General features: G+C 41.0%; 1 protein-coding gene across 1 annotated transcript in view; it reads left to right on the plus strand.

The window, feature by feature from the left end:
* The first annotated feature begins 14,050 nt into the window (after nucleotides 1–14,050).
* Nucleotides 14,051–18,102, plus strand: part of LOC103274681 (peroxisomal multifunctional enzyme type 2-like) — a 52,114-nt gene continuing 48,062 nt past the window's right edge. Inside the window, exons 1-2 of the mRNA XM_008072113.2 lie at nucleotides 14,051–14,465; nucleotides 17,135–17,188. Coding sequence (XP_008070304.2) covers nucleotides 14,051–14,465; nucleotides 17,135–17,188 — 469 coding nt within the window. The remainder of the gene's footprint in view (nucleotides 14,466–17,134; nucleotides 17,189–18,102) is intronic.

Genomic DNA, 18,102 nt, shown 5'->3' on the forward strand with positions numbered 1-18,102 from the left:
GGCAACTTGATGAGACGTCATCTTTACAATAAATAAAAAATTAGCTGCATGTGGTAGCCCGCGCCTGTAGTTCCGGCTACTTGGAAGGCTGAGGCGGAAGGATCGCCGGAGCCCAGCGGGTCGAGGCTGCGGTGGCCGGCAGCATGCCACTGCACTCTAGTCTGGGCAACAGAGTGAGACTTCAACTCAAAAAAAAAAAAGAAAAAAGAAGTTAATGAAAGATATAGACAGACATTGAAACAATACTGAGCAAACAAATACTAATGATCCTCTCACACAGCCCTCCAGCATGTGGTTGCCAACATCAGGGCTACCACAGTGCAAAACACCAAGAGCTCCATTTGCACCAGAATACAAACATCCATGGCTCCATAGTCACATGAGCTGTGCTTGGTGACTGAAGAGGAAAGGGCAGAAAGTGGTTGAAGTGGATTGTATTGCTTCCTGGCTGCACAGCATCCATGCACTCTAGAATAAGCCTCCAGCCTTGGCTGGAAATCAACCCTTCTCTTGCTCCCAATACCGGTGGTTCCACTGGAACTGGTTTCAGCCCTGAGGGTGGCCTGTGACCCAGGTCTGACCAGTCAAAGCTTCATCGTCCCCTGACTGCAGTGACTGGTTCAGAGACAGATCATGACAAGCCATTTCCTATTGCTGAGACTCATCAGATAAACCTTGACACAATGACTTCTCAGCCAGAGTACAAGGTCAGCCTGCTTCTCCAAAGTCCCTATGCTTTGGGACCCATGTGTAAAATCATATTGAATCAAGCAGGTCTAAAGCTGGAAAGGAAAACAGATCAAGGCAAGAGTCCAAGTTTGTGGTAGGCTGGAGTCACATATTTCTCCATAATAAATGAGTATTATGTAGCATTAAGAGAAGGGTGTTAAGGAGAGGAATTTGGGGAGTTTAAGGAGAATGGATCTGAAATCTACTGGATGATTCCAAGACTCAAGATGTGATGAGTCTCCCAAGTTGCAATAAGCTCTTCCACGGGCTTTCAAGATCACAGAGTACAGAGCCCTGGCCGTGTTCTCCGTCCATTATCCAGCTGCACATGGTCACACCAAAGGTTTAGCCATTGCTCTCTCCCCAGCTCTCTCTTCTTTAAGGCATCTTGGTTTTGTTTTTTCCTTCTCCCATCTTTCCTCCCACCGTCACGGCTAGCCTACGCTTTGCCTCTGGCAGCGTTGAAAAGAACTTTACGTATCCATTCCATTATGTTAAGTGAAATATGTGAGGCACAGAAAGGTAAATACCACATGTTTTCAATCATACATTAGAACTAAAAAAGTTGAGTGCATAGAGAGTAGAACTGTGGTTATTAGAAGATGGGAAGGGTAGGAGGGAGGAGAGGATAGGGAGAGGTTGTTTAACAGATACAAATGCATAGCTGAATAGAAGGAATAAACTCTAGTATTCTATAGCACTGTAGGGTGACTATAGTTAACAATCATGCATTACGTATTTTCAAATAGCTAGAAGAAAGAATTTTTGAATGCTCCCAACACAAAGCAGTAATATATATTTGAGGAACATTTGAGGTGGCAAATATGCTTATTACCCTGATTTCATCATTACACATCGTATACATGCATTAAAATGCTACTCTGTATCCCATAAATATGTACAATTGTTATGTGTCAACTAAAATAAAAAACTTGAAAATCTGAAAGAAAAAAGAAGTTTACGTGTCCTTTCAACACAAGCCTTTGAACCTTTTGGAGAAATTATCACAGAAATCTAATTTTAAAAATGAATTCTTACAGCAGACATTTGGTAATTTATTTTCCATTCTTTCCCCTTGTAGTTTGGAAATCTGTTCTGATGAATCCATGTATGTAAGTGTCAGCTAGGACTCAGGTGATCATGTTTCTGTGGTCACAGTCATAACTTACCTCCTATTGTATTGTATTGACTCCTACCTATACTTTTGCCTGACTCTCTGCTGGCAACATCTGACGAACTCTGCTGAGAAACAAAACTATGTTACACACCTCTAGTCATCATTCCTTTTTTCAGGTTATACTAACAATGAAAAAAAATCCCAGAGCACTCTGTATGGTAATTAGGTATAATGTGCCACCATTTATGGGGCTGAGTTTTAGAATTCCACCAGAAGCAAAAGACTCAGGAATGATTGAGATTATAACTGGGGATTTCTCTCTATGCCATTCCAAGAGAGGTGTGTTTCCCAGGCTCTAAATCTGACCTTTCTCTGTGTACTTAGTGCTGACTGTAGGCCTTTGAAAGTGATTTATTGGCCTCTATATCATGTAGTTGCTTTGGTGGCCTGATAAATTAATTCAAGAAACACTCAAATCGTTGAATATAAGTATTCCCATAAACAGATATTTGGGTTCTGATGGCAAATCAGAGAACAGAGACAGGCAATGGAGGGTGACTTCAGCATTGAGGCAGAAGCCAGCTTCTGTGTAAATTCGTTCTGGGGTGTTCCTCGGGAAATTCAGCCCAGACAGCCTCAGGAGAAATAAGCTGCTCTCAGTTCTCTTTGCCTCATCGTTACAGCAAGATTTTTAGATATTGGCTCTGCCTTTGGTCATAAGAAAGTCTCTGGATAATTAGAAGGACAAAGGTGGGGAAGATAGAAACAACAGAAGTTCTCTGTTTTCTCCAGAATAGATAACGCCCCGCCTTAAAAACACTATTTCTGTGGCTCTTCACTCCCTCTTGTGGTAATATAGTGCCACTGTTTTCCAGCTAGCATTGACCTTCATGTTTGCACAAATTTTCTAGTAGTTTAACATGAGAATATCATTAGTTTGGAAGTAATAAACCAAGGAAGCAAAAAGCAGAGAGTCTGCACTGCATTTGGACCTGTCTCTCAGAGAGTTAGGGAGTTCAGCTGTAAAAAGATGTAAAGAAGCATGTAGGTTCACTGTTTGCATCAATACATAACTTTACAAACACTTTCCCACCACATATTGTGCTAATACAGGGATTAAAGGATTTGGGAAGAAAAGAAAGCACTAAATTTTTATTCTTCCATTCCAGCTAAGGGTAAATGATATAAGTTTTCCTTACAAAAATAAGATTGTAGTATCTGAATTCAAATATGAATTTTAGTGGTATATATATTTGTAATATTTCTGGAATTATTTTATTTATTGGATACTATATCCTCTATACTATGCTCCGCTCTGCAGTACAGACAGGAGTGGAACAAAAGACACAGTTTAATTGGGAGGTCCCTTTTCTGACAACTTGAATTGGGATGGGCAGCTCTCCAAGAAAATGTTACAGAAATAGATTGTTTTTTCAAGGAAAATGAGTTGGCAGTAAATTTAAAGTGCTATGCATTGCTTTAGGATCATTCTCAATAGGACCAAGTGCATCTATTGTGTTGCTCAAGAGCTTTCAGTATTTTGGTAAATTATGCAACATCAAAACAAGAGCACTAAACACTTTCCACAGGCTTGGACTCTGTGGAGGGTATAATTTAGCAGGTCTTGCTGCTTGGGCATGATCAAGGTGCTGTACACATGTGTCTCTCCTAGTGTGGCAGGCAACCTCTGTAATTGTCCCCATGACCCCTCCCTCATGGTATTCGTGCCTTTGTATAATCTCTCCTCTTTGAATACAGACTGGACTTATTGACTTACCCCCAATTAATAGAACATCACAAAAGTAATGGAATGTCACTTCCAAGAATATACTACAAAAAAGACTATGGATTGTCAAAAAAATGGAAGAAACCAAGATGTCTTTCAATTGATGTGGCACATCCAGACAATGGAATATTATTCCACACTGTAAAAAAAAAAGAGCTATCAGGCCACGAACAGACATGGAAGAGACTTAAATGCATGCTACTAAGTGAAAGAAGTCATCTTGAAAAGGCAACATACCATATGATTCCAACTACTTGACATCTGGAAGAGGAAACGCTATGGAGAAAGTAAAAAGATCAGCAGCTGCCAGGGATGGGGGAGGCGGGAGGAATGAATAGACAGAGAAGAATATTCGGGCAGTGAAAAACGTTGTATGAGACTATAATGGCGGATATATGTCTTTATATATTTGCCAAGATCCGTAGAATGTATGAGATACCAAGAGTGAACCCTAAAGCAAACTATGGAATTTGGGTGATACTGACGTATGAGCATATGTTCACTGATTGCAACAAATGTACCACTCTGGTGAGGGATGTTGACATTGGAGAAGGTTGTGTGTGTTCAGGGTCAGAGAATATATGGGAACTCTCTGTACTTTCTGTTCAACTTTTGCTGTAAACCTCTAAAACATAAAGTCTATTTAAAAATAAAAAAGACTGTGTTTTCTTTCTTGAGAACTTTCTTTTGCTGTCTCATTTGCTCGCTCTGGGGAAAGTCTGTTGGCTTGCTATGGGTAGCTGAAGTTGACACCTTGACTGCTTTGTGAGAGACATTTGGAGAGAATTCAAGCTTTAGGTACCCAAAGTCATGCCTAGATTCTGACTCACAGAAACCAAGATGTTAAATGAATCTTTGTGATTTTCAGCTACATGATGAAAAAGGGGCTGTGGACAGGAAATTGGAAGACTGAAAATCATGAGATGTGAAAGTGGAGAGTAGAGCCTAAGTGGCGCAAGGGTCAGAGGCGTAGGTGAAGTGAGCCAGATTTGCTCATCTTATCCGGTACATCCTGTAAAGACACAAAAGCTGGCAGTAGGTCAGCCTTACATTGAAAGTGGTTTTTTTGTTTTTTGAGTTGGAGTCTCACTTTGTTGCCCAGACTAGAGTGCAGTGGCACGATTATGACCACTGCAGCCTTAACCTGCTGGGCTCAGGAGATCCTATTGACTCAGTCTTCCGAGTAGCTGGAACTACAGGTGCATGCCATCATGCCCAGTTAACTTTTTGGTTTATTGTAGAGACAAGGTCTTGCCACGTTTCCCAGGATGGTCTTGAACCCCTGGGCTCAGACAATCCTTTCACCTCCGCCTTCCAAAGTATTGAGATTGCAGGTGTGCGCCACCGTGCCCAGCAAAAGTGGTTTTCATAGTTTACACAATTCACAGGATGATCACTTGTTTCCCATTAAGAAATTCAGTAAGATACAGCCATAAAAAAAAAAGAAATTATGTCCTTTGCAGCAACATGAATGGAACTAGAGATCATCATCTTTAGTGAACTGACTCAGAAACAGATAACTAAGCACCACATGTTCTCACTCATATGTGAGAGCTAAATGGTCACAAAGATGGAAATAATAGACACTGTGGGACAACAATAAGAGGGGAGGTGGGGAAGGAAGGCTGGGGTACAAAAATTACCTATGTGATACAATGTTCACCATCTGGGGAATGGGCCACCTGAGATCCAGTCCCCACCACTTTACAATATGTCCATGTGATGAACATGCACGTGTACCCCTGAATCTAAAACAAAGATGAAAAGGAAAAGATAATCTAGTAAGATAATTCATATTCCTTAATTGCATTTTCTCAGTCTCTCAACGCAGTTTTACTTACCTTGCGGCTTCTCGGTCTTCCCAACCTCTCTGCTCCCCAAGTGGATTTGCTCACTATGTGATACTCATACTGCTTTGGTTTCTCTAAGGGAGATACACATCTTATGACTCAGCTACACAAACTGCATAGTACTGTGTGTTTTTTTTTAGCATGGTGCATCTATGTGTCATTGAGTAGGTTTTAAGCTACACATACATGGTTTTTAAGGAGTTCAAGTTGTTTGAAAAAATTATTCATTTGTACAACTACACAAGTACATTTTCACATAAGAGAAGATAAAATGAAAGTCCCTTTGATCATTGTCATAAGCCCCAACACGTCTCCAGAACTAACCACTGTTTCCAGGTGGTATGCTCCCTGTGGGCTTTTCTCTGTGTATTTACATTCCTATCAATGCACGTAGGGAAACGTGGTTTTATGTATCAGATTAATTTACTCCCTGGCTTTTCAAGGGTTTTCATTATAATTAGAATAACATCCATACTCCTAACTGTGGCCTACAAGCTTCCACACAAGCTGATTCTTGCCTACCTCTTTGACGTCCTCATGTGCCCGGAGGTCAAGGTGTTCCCCCCTGCAAGGCCTTTGCACGTGCTGTTCATTCTACTTAGAAGGTTCTGTCCCAATCCTTGCTTGACTGGTTCTTAGTCAGCATTCAGGTCTCAGTTCAAAATTAACTTTCTTGCAGCCTTTCTTAGGAAACCTCTCTAGATCAGTCTTCCCTCCCTGTTTCTGCTTCCGATCTCTTTTGAGTCAAGGGAGTTACCACAGGCGTTTGAATCCTCACTTCACTATGTGTTAGCTAAGCTATTTAAAACTTTTTGTGCACAGGTTTCTCAACTGAAAATGAGGATAATTATATAACTACTTTATAGGTTGTTATGAAATCGGATGAGTTAATATTTGTAAAACATTAAGAAATTGCCTAGAACATGATGAAGTCTGTTTGCTAATTGGTAACTGTTTTCCTTGGCACTTGCAGTTATCTGGAATTATCTATTTATTTGTATGCTTATTATCTCTCTTCTCTCTCTAGGATGTAAGATCTCTAAGTACAGGGTCTTATCTGTTTTGTTCTCAGCACCAAGAACAGTACCTGACTCATCGCAGCCCTTAATTAATAAAGGTAGATTGTATGCATGTTCAAATCTTACCTCTTGCTTAGGCCTGTGTACCCAAGAGATAAGTTTAAGATGGAATGCATAGTCCTGCTTTTATTAAAAGCTTTTCACTTTTACATACTGGTCACCACTGGGTGCTATCTCTGTATCTTGTGCTGTTATACTAGAATGAATGTAAGTCCCTCTAATACCGCCAATGTAGGATTAACCCAACTGCAGATTGCTCATGTGTCTTATTTTTCCAAAGAGCACAGGATCCATAAGACCAGGGTAGCAGCAGCCACACACTCACAATATTTGGAAAGCACTAGCAGCAGTTGTCACAAGCAAAAATGACATTTCTAGATTCCAGTACAAGGCAAACCTATGTGGCAGTTGCCAGCTAAGTGATGTAGGATTATCTGGGGGATGGAGAAAACAGGAAAAGTTTCTTGCTTGAGTTTGTCAGGCTGCCAGTCATATGATGCCAATTGACCAGTGTCTGTGAACCTAAACTCAATTGGGAAATATCTTGTGTCAGGGGATTAGTTATCCTTCTTTGGGCTTCTCTGGATACCTTGAAGAAATCCAAGACTTTCTCCAGCTGTATTGTACCTATCATAGCCTCCATGACAGGGTTTCAGAGGCCCAGTTAGGAAGCAATGACATTTGCTAGATATCAGCTAGTAGCACTGACTTTGCTACTGCAAAGGATGCATAAAAGTTTCTTTCTTGCAAACATTTTTTTTCGCCACAGCAGGTGCAACCTGAGTCATCTATAGCCAAGGCTAAGAAACAAGATAAAGGAGCAGAAAACTAGAAAATAAATCTATTAGATTTGTACTTTCTAAGCTGAGCTTGAGGAAGAAAACATGTCTGAAGAGCTTGACTAGCAATAGTTCTGAACTTCATATGAAGTACAGTTGCCTTTGTAGTATGGGATGGTCTAGAGAGCTTCTTGGGACTCGAGGAAAAAAATTCATATCTCCAACTAAGATTTGATTCTGACTTATGCAGTATGAGTTCCTGGGAAGCCTGTGTTGATCCCCAAATTGAATATATTTTCTTGTTTTTTAATTTTGTTTTTGAGTTTGGGTCTTACTCTGTCACCCAGGCTAGAATGCTGGGGCACCATCACAGCAAATAGCAGCAGACCTCCTGGGCTCAGGAGAGCCTTCAACCTCAGCCTCCTGAATAGTTGGAACTACAGATGCACTCAACCATACCTGGCTAATTTTAAAATTTTTTGTAGAGACAAGGTTTTTCTGTGTTTCCCAGGCTGGTTTCAAACTCCTAAGCTCAAGCAATCCTCCCATCTCAGCCTCCCAAAGTACTGGGATTACAGGTGTAAGCTACCATGCCCAGCCTCATTTTCTTATTAAGTTCAGCTACTGTGGTCTAAAAGTGCTAAATCAGCCTGCTTAGCAGAAATATAAACCAGCTGCGGCTCTGTGACAGCTCAAACCAGCCATGGTAAATACAAAAGTTTTCATCTTTATCACATTTTGGTTCCAGATGGTAGGTCTCACCTGTTGCCACATGGGCGCCAATATGTTCAGAGTTCAGTGTGGGTTTCTCCCTGTTTCATACCTTAAATTCTGCAACTGCAGAGATAGTAAAGCTATGCTTACAGGAACCAAAAGAAAACAAATAAGACAAAAAGAGTGTGCTTGTCCCAGTGTCAATGCCAGGCAGGTTTAGGCCAGTCATTCCATAGTTCAAAGAATAGTCTAGACCAAGCCACTATATTGGAAAAGAAAGAAGAGAAAGGAGATGGCTTGGCCTCTGATTAGCTGAGAAACAATCTTGACCAGCTAGTTGATTCATGTGACAGAAGTGGAAAGCAGAAGAAAACCCAACATACAGGTGTAGAAAAGAGAAATGGTGGGGCTTGGCTACTGCCTGTAGAGCATGATATCCTCACCCATTAGTAAGTGTGGTTCAGTGACTATCTTGGCTCTCCTCAATCAGACTGGCCATTCCTCCTTCCTTAAGGAAGATATTAAGTGGGGCATATGAAAAAAGGCCTAGCTATGCCCTCTGTTCACTGAGTCGAGGTTGAATCAAGGCCTAGGGGCCAGAAAATTTCCCTTCTCCCTACATAAGATAAGCCTGTTAAGATGACACTTTTTCTAATTATATTCTCTGCTGTGTCTGACACTATTGACTCTCTACTTTCTACTCTCCCCTGGGTGAATGCTATATTTTTCTGATCACTGTCACAGCTCTCAATCAGTTTTCCTCAGTCTTTTCTGTTGCCTTTTCTCTACTTGGGCCTTAATGTGGAAATCCCTCGTACTTTCCCCACTTCCTTGCTCTCTGCACACTCTGGCTGGATAATTTCATTCACTTCCAAAACTTCAACTCTATCTTCATGTTGGTCTCATCTATATCTTAAACTCTTGACTTCTTTCTTAATTTCCAAGCTTCATTTTCCAGCTGCTTTCTGGGTTGTCCACAAAAGGCTTCCTTGTCTTAAAATCCAAATGTCAAACCAAATGTATCAACTCCATCCCTGTTCTACCCATTGCCCTCAACAAACTTACTCCTCTTCTGAGGTTTCCTATTCCAATCATTGGCTTGCCTGCCTAAATCCTTCACATTTAGATAAAATGCTTCCTCTTTCTTGAAGCCTTCCCTGACACTTTGGTTAGAATTATGAGCTCTTTTATTTGCACCATGCTTTACCTTTCCCCCCCTTTTCCTTTGGCACACTGGCAATGGCCTTGTTATTGATTTATGAAATTAGAGAACTGAAGATCTTATTCCCATCTCTTGACCTCTGGCTGGCATGGAAGGGATATACTGTCATTTGTTTAACAATTTTATTCTAAATTTTTTATGTGGAATAATTTTAGACTCAGTTGCTAAAATAGTAACTTAGAAGTAGAAAGAGAGACTGGAAAGTATAGCAGATTCAAGGAAGACATAAGCCCACATACTGATGTAAATATTATTTGGAGGCTAGATAGATTTGAGTTGGGGCCAAGTACAGGTGGGCTGAGAACCACTGAGGCCCCTCAAATATGCTGAGAGAATAATTACAAGTTTCATTTGTCACAGACTTTATCAGTGACTGGAGAAGCAGAAGCCAGCATGGTCTTAAGGGACATCACTACCCTTGTCAAACCTTTCCTCTATGTTAAGGTGACATTTAGATTAGGAGAAGGGGGAGAAGAAAAGAAATCCCAAGAGACAACAATTATCCCAAACAGAATTACTTTTTAAAAAATTTGCATATATTTAAGGGGTACAAGTACAGTTTTGTTACATAGATATATTGTAGAGCAGTGAAGTCTGGGCTTTTAGTGTAATCATCACCTGGAAAATGTACATTGTACCCATTAAGTAATTTCTCATCCCTCACCTCCCAACCCCTACTCTTTTGAGTCTCCAATGTCTATTATTTCACACTCCATGTCCACGTGTACACGTTACTTAGCTTCTACTTACAAGTGAGAAAATGTGGCATTTGACTTTCTGTTTCTGAGTTGTTTCACTTAAGATAATGGACTCTGGTTCCATCCATGTTGCTGCAAAAGACATGAGTTCATTCTTTTTTATGGTAGAATAGTATTCCATTATATTTGTATATATATATATATATATATATATATATATATATATATATATATACAACACATTTTCTTTATCCAATCATCCACTGAGGGACACATAAGTTGATTCCATACTTTTACTACTGTGAATAGTGCTGCTATAAACATATAAGTGCAGGCATCTTTTTGATATAATTATTTCCCCCCCCTTTGGATAGATATACAGTAGTGAAACTGCTCATTCAAATGGTAGTTCTGTTTTTAATTCTTTGAGAAATTTCCATAATGTTTTCCTTGGAGGCTGTACTAATTTACATTCCCACCAACAGTGTTTAAGTGTTCCCTTTTCTCTACATCCTTGTCAACATCTCTTATTTTTTGACTTTCTAATAATAGCCATTTTGACTGGTGTAAGATGATAGACATATCATTGTGGTTTTAATTTGCATTTACCTATGATTACTGATGTGGAATATTTTTCATAAATTTGTTGGCCATTTGTATTTCTTCTTTGAAAATAATGTTTATTCATGTCCTTTGTTGACTTTTTAATATTTGTTGTTGCCGTTATTGAGTTGTTTGAGTTCCTAGTAATTTCTGGGTATCAGTTCCCTATTGGATGCATACTTTGCAAATATTTTCTCCCATTCTGCAGGTTGTCTTTTCTCTCTGTTGATTATTTCTTTTGCTGTGCAGCAGTTTTTTGGTTTAAGTCCCATTTGTTTGTTTTTGCTTTTGTTCGCTTGTGCTTTTGAGATCTTATTCACAAATTCTTTGCCTAGACAAATTTCCAGAAGAGTTTTCCCTGGGTTTTCTTCTAATATTTTTATAGTTTCAGGTGTAACATTTAAGTCTTTACTCCATCTTGAGTTGGTTTTTGTATATGGTGAAAGATAGGGGTTTAGTTTCATTCTTCTACATATGGATATCTAATTTTCCCTGTACCATTTATTGAAAAGAATATCCTTTCTTGTATATGTCTTTTGTTGACTTTGTCAAATATCAGTTGGTTATAGGTATGTGGCTTCATTTCTGGGTTCTCTATTTGATTCCATTGAACTATGTGTCTATTTTTATAGCAGTACCATGCTGTCTTGGTTACTATAGCCTTGTAGTATAATTTGTAGTGTGATGTCTTCAGCTTTGCTCTTTTTTGCTTAGATTTGCTTTGGCTATTTGGGCTCTTTTTTGATTTTTATGAATCTTAGGATTGTTTTTTCTAATTTTGTGAAAAATGATTGGCATTTTGATAAGGTTTGCATTGAATCTGTAGATTGCTTTGGACAGGGTAGTGATTTTAACAATATTAATCCTTCTGAGCATGGGATATTTTTCCATTTGTTTGTGTCCTCTTCAATTTCTTTCATCAGTGTTTTGTAATTTTCCTTGTTACCTCCTTGGTTAAATATATTCCTAGGTATTTTAATTTTTTTGGTAGCTATTGTAAATGGGATTGCCTTCTTAATTTGGTCCTCAGTGTGATTGTTACTGGTGTATAGAAATGTTGTTGGCTTTTGTACCTTGATTTTGTATCTGGAAACTTTGCTGAATTCACTTATCAAGTCTAAGAATTTTTTGGAGAAGCTTTTTGGGTTGCCTAGGTATAAGATCATGTCATCAGTGAACAGAGATAATTTGACTTCTTCTTTTTCAATTTGGATGCCTTTTATTTCTTTCTCTTGCTTGATTGTTCTGGCTAGGATATCTGGTGCCATGTTGAATAAAAGTGGTGAGAGTGAACTTTTTTGTTTTGGTCCAGAGTTTTAACTGCCAAGTTTAAGTCTCTTTTTCTGCCTTCAATCTTACAAAAATGGGTAGCAGAAAGCAAGATGAGACCATTATAAAAAATATTCTGCATGTACATAGCAACACTGTTTTGTAGTGTGTTATATACTTCACTCTACTATGATGGCTGTATCTGTATTGCCTCTCATTCATATTCAATTTATCTTATTTGGGCACTTGTATTTACCTATCTCTGTTGGCTCTGGTCCAGAACTAGCCAGAAACTAGTTCTGTCTTTGGAAAGTGGACTACTGACTCGTCAGCAATGGTTGAGAGAGGCTTCTTTCTTACACTGTAGGCCTGTGGCTGAATGTACTCCCTTTGAGGTTACCACTGAGTTGATTTGCACTTACATATGTGAAAGTAGGAAGAATTCAACCTCTTTTTTGTTTCTTTCTTTAAAGAGAAGAGCAGGGTTATAGGATTAAACAAGAAAGACTAAAATACAGGATCAAAATAGCTATCCCGCCACATAGTCTGGGAACTTGTTCCACAGTACAACTGGGCAAAGAGGCCAATGTATAGTCATGCACTTCCTTCTTGGATCTAGCCTGAGGAAGTTTGGCTCTGCTTAGTTGCTGTGACTTCATCAGCTTCTCCAGTGGGCAGTAGGGGAGTCAAATTCAAAGTTTAATGTTGTACAGGTTTACCTTTGAACCTCCTACTTCCAAGTGGCCTACATTTGAAATGCCTGAGGCCTGTCTTGTGGCCAGTAAGCAAAGAGGTTCATATTGGTCTAAATCAGGGACAGCAGCACAGGTAGGCACACCTTTGTAAATGGCAGAGGGTGGGTGGGGTGCTGGCAGGGTAGCTTTGGGACCAAGAAGGAGCATTGTGCTCCATAGTTGGAAGCTGCTCCCAGTGGGATGAGGTCCTGGACAGACTGCACCTCTTATCTCAAGGCTTTCTTATCTTTGGGTCCCACACCCTTGGGGCTTGTCTCCCTGGATTTCACTGAGCACCAGAATTTAGGAGTCAAATGTCATAAGGCAGATGTGGACAAATGGCTAAGACAGCAAGGGGCTGGTTTAGTTGTCAGTGGATGGATTTGTTCTTTGGAGATCTAGTCTTGAGTTACAGAGATAATTTTCTTGCTACGCCTGGGCATTGAAAACCAAACTTCCAGCTGTTTGCTAGGCATCTCTAGCCGTAGCTTCACTTCGGCTTTCCAAATGCAGTTTGTCTAAAACTGAGGCCTTATTCCCACCAAAAGCTGCTCTTCTCCACTATTTCTGACTTTAATTTTTGAAAGACCCACCTTAACCTAGATTCCCAAATCAGTTATATGGGGTTATTTCACTTGTTCTTATCTCACATCCACATCTAATTAATCACAAAGACCTCTTGGCTCCATTTCCAAATACTTTTTTTATCTTAAAGTTTTCTCTCTTCAGCATTTCCTCTGCCTTACTTCTGGCCTCCATAATTTTCCCCAAGTCTTTAATATGTTCTTCTTGCTCGCTGCCAACCAGCCCTCTGTTATGGCACAGAGGGATCTTTCCACAGTGTAAGTATGTAAATTCAAATACCTGAACATGATCTGACTGGTTCTGCTTACATCTGCGGCTTCACTTTCTTCCTCCCCAAACCTAGCTAGTGTGTCTGCTGCCTGTAATGTCCTCCTTCCTCTGCAGAGCTCAATTCCCTAGGACCTTCTACTTTACCTCCTCTAGAAAGTTTTTCCTCCTTTCCCCCAGGGGCGATAGGGTCTGGTTATTTTGACTATTAGCATAGGTACAAACATTTGTCACAAGTCTTATGCTGCACTGGTACTGACTTTGAAGTAGTTTCGGACGACCTTGACAAAACCCAGTAGGTGTTCCATAAATGTATGAACGAATGACGCATTATAACTGTTCTCAACAGACAAACGTAAAGATCATTTAGGAAACTTGTCAACACTTTTTTGTCTCCTCGAGATTCTGTTTTGGAGGTCAGCAGTGGGGGTCCAGGACTCTGCATTTTGACAGTTCCCGGAAGATTTCCACGCAGGAGGCGCAGCGATTACCATCTGAGCTACCTTCGTCGTCGCTGAGGGTGACTCCCCAGGGAGTAACTGAGAGCCACTCAAGGAAAGTGGATGCGTGCTATTTCTCTAGGTAAGCGCCTACACCTAGGAGGTGTTTGTCGAGCGAATGACGCAACGACAGGTGAAAGGGTGCGGGGTCAGCCAGCTGGCGTCCCCAGCTCCGACAGCTCGCAGCCGCAAGAACAGCCCTCGCAAGCCCAGCGGGTGCGGCAGCTCCTCCCGGCGAGGGGAGTCTCGCGGGCCGCATTTCCCAGGGTGCCAAGGGAGCCCGCGCAGGCGCACTTGGAGAACCCGGCGCCGGCCTTCCTCCCAGAAACTGACGGGCCGCTGGCTCTCGTCCTGCCCCCGCCGCTCCCGGCTCCTCCCTGTGTCCCGCAGGCTTAACCCAGGGGCTCGCTCTGCTTGCTTCAGTGTGTGTTTGTGTGAGAGAGAGTGTGTGTGTGTGTCGCTGCAGGCTGGACTCATGGCCTCGCCGCTGAGGTTCGACGGGCGGGTGGTCCTGGTCACCGGCGCGGGGGGAGGTGAGCACGCGAAGGTCGGAGGGCCCAGTTCGGGCCAGGGTCACGCGCGCAGCCGCAGCTGGGTTCCCCGCGCCGGGGCTGCGGGCGCTGGTCACCAGCAGTTTTGAGGCGCGAGCGGCTGGACCGGGTGGTGGTGGTAAGGGGACCGGGTGGTGGCGGTGGTGAGAGGAACGGCGGGTCTTGGGGCGCGGAATCTGCGGAGACACCCGATCACTCAGGAGGGCGCAGCCGGCTTGTCCCTACGGGGGCTTGCCCAAGCCCTGGGTCTTGCGGGAGTGGAGGGGTCGGGCTGTGCTGCTGACTGCAAAACTGGGTGAAAGTTCCTCGTGACGCTTAGCTGTGGGCATCGGGCGCAGCTCTTCCTGCAGTTCACTCTCTTAGGCCTTTGTCAAGTCTTAAAGGACTGAAAAGCTGGGGGTGGGGTGTGGGGGTGGTGAAAGCTGGAATGACCCCCCATCCTCCACCGAGGTGTAGAGTTGTCAGGCCCTCGCCTCTGAAAAGCCCGTCATTCGGTGTTTGTTTCCCTCTGTGGGTTGATTTTCATTTGTACAGAGCATCTGATAAGTGCCCTCCTCGTTGGAGTTTGTGTGCTTAGAAAGTCACGCACTGTGCTCGAAGTCCACAGGAGTCTTGTCCTGGCAAGGGTTGCAAACTCCAGTGCCTACAGGGCAGGCAAATGACAGAGGAATAGAACGGGAGTGGAGTGGGAACACTGGGGAACTGAACAGTGGAGACATTTCTGAAAGGAGCCAGCTGGTGGGAAAGTTGCCAGGTCTTCCCTTTATTTCAGGAGACGCAAGATGGAGACTTGTTACATGAAATAACCCAAATTTTAAAGAACAAAAATTAAACCATTTATACTCACATAGGTGTTCTACAGTGAAATTATACAGTGGTTGACCTCTCTACTATCTGGGTGCAGGGATCTTGACTTGTTGCACCATTCTCCACTGATAGTACCATATACCTAGAAGGACGCTAATGAATAAATTATTTGAATTATATATTAAAAGTCAGTCAGACACTTTCTATATCCTTTCATTTCATAAAATGGATTCTTATGCTGCCTTTCAGAAAATGTTTTTAGTAATGGTAACCAAGTATTTTATGCACATAGCTATATTTGGTTATACCCATATGGACGTATATATGGGTATTCCCATACCTTCTCTTTTTAGGAAAACATTTTGTTTACACTAGGCTTTTGTTGGTAATAATGTGATGCCCTTGGTGTCTTAAACCTTTTTTTTTAGAGTTCCTGGATGATTTTCATGCATGAGGTCCGGGGATTATATTCTGAAATATCTTTACCATCACTAAGCGTGACTTTCCTTCCCAGGGGCTATATCTGAAAGCCACTCAAGGATAGGGGACATTTATTTTAACACCGTTAGCCTGCTTACACACAGTCTGCAGTACATTTTACACCAGGATCCGGTACACTTAACATCTGTATTTGAAATCATTTCATGGTACAGTACATAGTAAAAACAATGCATTTTGAAGTTTATCTTCTGTTTTATTGAATACATGTTGATTACAACTCACGAAATTGATTATGTGAAATGATAGTGAATTATGAGTACATGCTGTTCATAAGCTGATTGCATTCTCTTGTATCTATTCAGAGTGGATTAAATTCTAAAATAAGTTATTTGGTGGTATCTTGTAGTTTTGGAGAACGTTATATTTTGAGTTCTTTTTGGAAGAGCCTGATGCTTTATCCATCTCAGTTTGTTATTTATATGCATACTTATTAACTAATTTATAATAAATGAAATTATTAATTAAATTTACTCATTTATCAATGAAATATATCAATTAACTTAAAATGTAAAAGATAATCTCATTAAAAAATTTGAACAATACAGAAATAAGCCTTCCACCCTTTGTTGCTAGCTGCACAGTTCTGTTCCCCAGAGATTACCATTAATTGCCAGTCTCATATATTCTTCTGAGATATTCTATGCCTATAAAATGTCTCTCTCTCTCTCTCTCTGTTTTTCTTTTTTGATACATAAATTTACACCTTGTTGCTTTGAGTCCAAATTAAATTTTTTTTGTATGTTTGATGATTGTACAGTCATGTTCAGTGTAGGATACAGAAAACCACTAGTTATTTTAAGCAGAAAGGATTTAATACAGGCAGTTGAGTTTTAGGTAGGTCCTGGAACAATATGAGGATTGATCCATTAGAAGATGCTGTCATTGGATCTCTGCCACAGCCCAAGTAGACAGTGGACACTGGGAACCTGAAGTATGGAAGCTGACATCCAGGCATTAGGGAACTAGATTAAGAAGTTGCCTCTATAGCCACTGTTTCTTAATACCTAGGAAGTTTCAAGAAAATCAGCTTCTTAATATCAATGGCCAGAACTCACAGTAAGGTGGCTTCTGCCTTGCTTCCATATTCTAAATTTAATGCCAGTGCATCAAATGGTGGAACCCATCTCAAAGAATCCTAACAGCTAGGTAGAATGGTAGGTAGAATAGGCAGAAAATTTGTGACCTCTGCATGCAAAAGTGAGTGGGATAGATTGAGAATAGTAAGGAAGATTCTACCATTATAGTGTAACTAATTGCTCACCAAATTGCTTTAAAATGGGGACTGAGTTGAGTGGACCAAAAAAATTGTGCTTATCTTTTCTGATTATTTTGTTTTTGGTTAGGATTGGGCCGAGCCTATGCCCTGGCTTTTGCAGAAAGAGGAGCATCAGTTGTTGGTAAGTTGGTGTATTTTTCTTTTTAATCAGTAGCCGATACTTGAAGTAGTCTTCACAAGCCACCTTTGTCTTTCTGTCAAATAATTGGCCAAGGTTGAATTTCATCATTACTTTTTACTTCTGCCAGCAATATTTTACCCCCTCAAGGCTGACTCTTTAACTTACTTTTTAAAGTGAACTGGTTTCACAGAATTCCCAACTTGGCAGAATTGATAAAAAGGGGCAAATAGTTGGGTACAGTGACTTGGGAGGCTGAGGTGGAAGAATCTCTTGAGTCAGGAGTTCGAGACTAGCCTGGGCAACTTAGTGAGACCTCATCTCTTTAAAAAAAAAAAAAAAAGCTAGGGGGGGGGGGGGGGGCCTGTAGTCCCAGCTACTTGGGGGGTGAGGAGGAAAGGTTGCTTGAGCCCAGGAATTTGAGGTTGCAGTGAGCTATGATTGTGCCACTGGAGAAGGGCCAGCACTTATTGTATAAAAAGAAATTCTTGACATTAGTAAATTGTGAACTGTAATATTTTTGGATAGAAGGTTCATCCACTAGATCAAGATAAAAGTAGAGCCCCTGAAATATATTGATGAAAATAAATAGCTTGAATTTTGAAAGCTGGAGTTAGGAAATCTCAAGTATGTATTTTAAAAAATCTCTTTCATAAAAAATTTTCAATTGGAAGAGTTTAAAAAAAATCTTAAAAAGTTAATTGAGGAGGCAGTTACATGAGTTTTTGTTTAGTAATTGGGGGTGGGAGGTTCGGTGGAAGGTACTATATTGAAGAATCCCAAAGGTGGGAGGTTTTAGTAACCTAAATGGTCTGTACTGACCTGAAGTACTCAGCTGCTGGTGTGGACATAGGAACAAGTTTGTCTACAATCAAGCCTTTGTGGGAAATGACTGAATGAGTGCTAAGTGCAGGGGT

Source organism: Carlito syrichta, unplaced genomic scaffold (genome assembly GCF_000164805.1).
Source record: "Carlito syrichta isolate Samal-C Ts95f unplaced genomic scaffold, Tarsius_syrichta-2.0.1 Scaffold314854, whole genome shotgun sequence".
NCBI classification, from domain to species: Eukaryota; Metazoa; Chordata; class Mammalia; order Primates; family Tarsiidae; genus Carlito; species Carlito syrichta.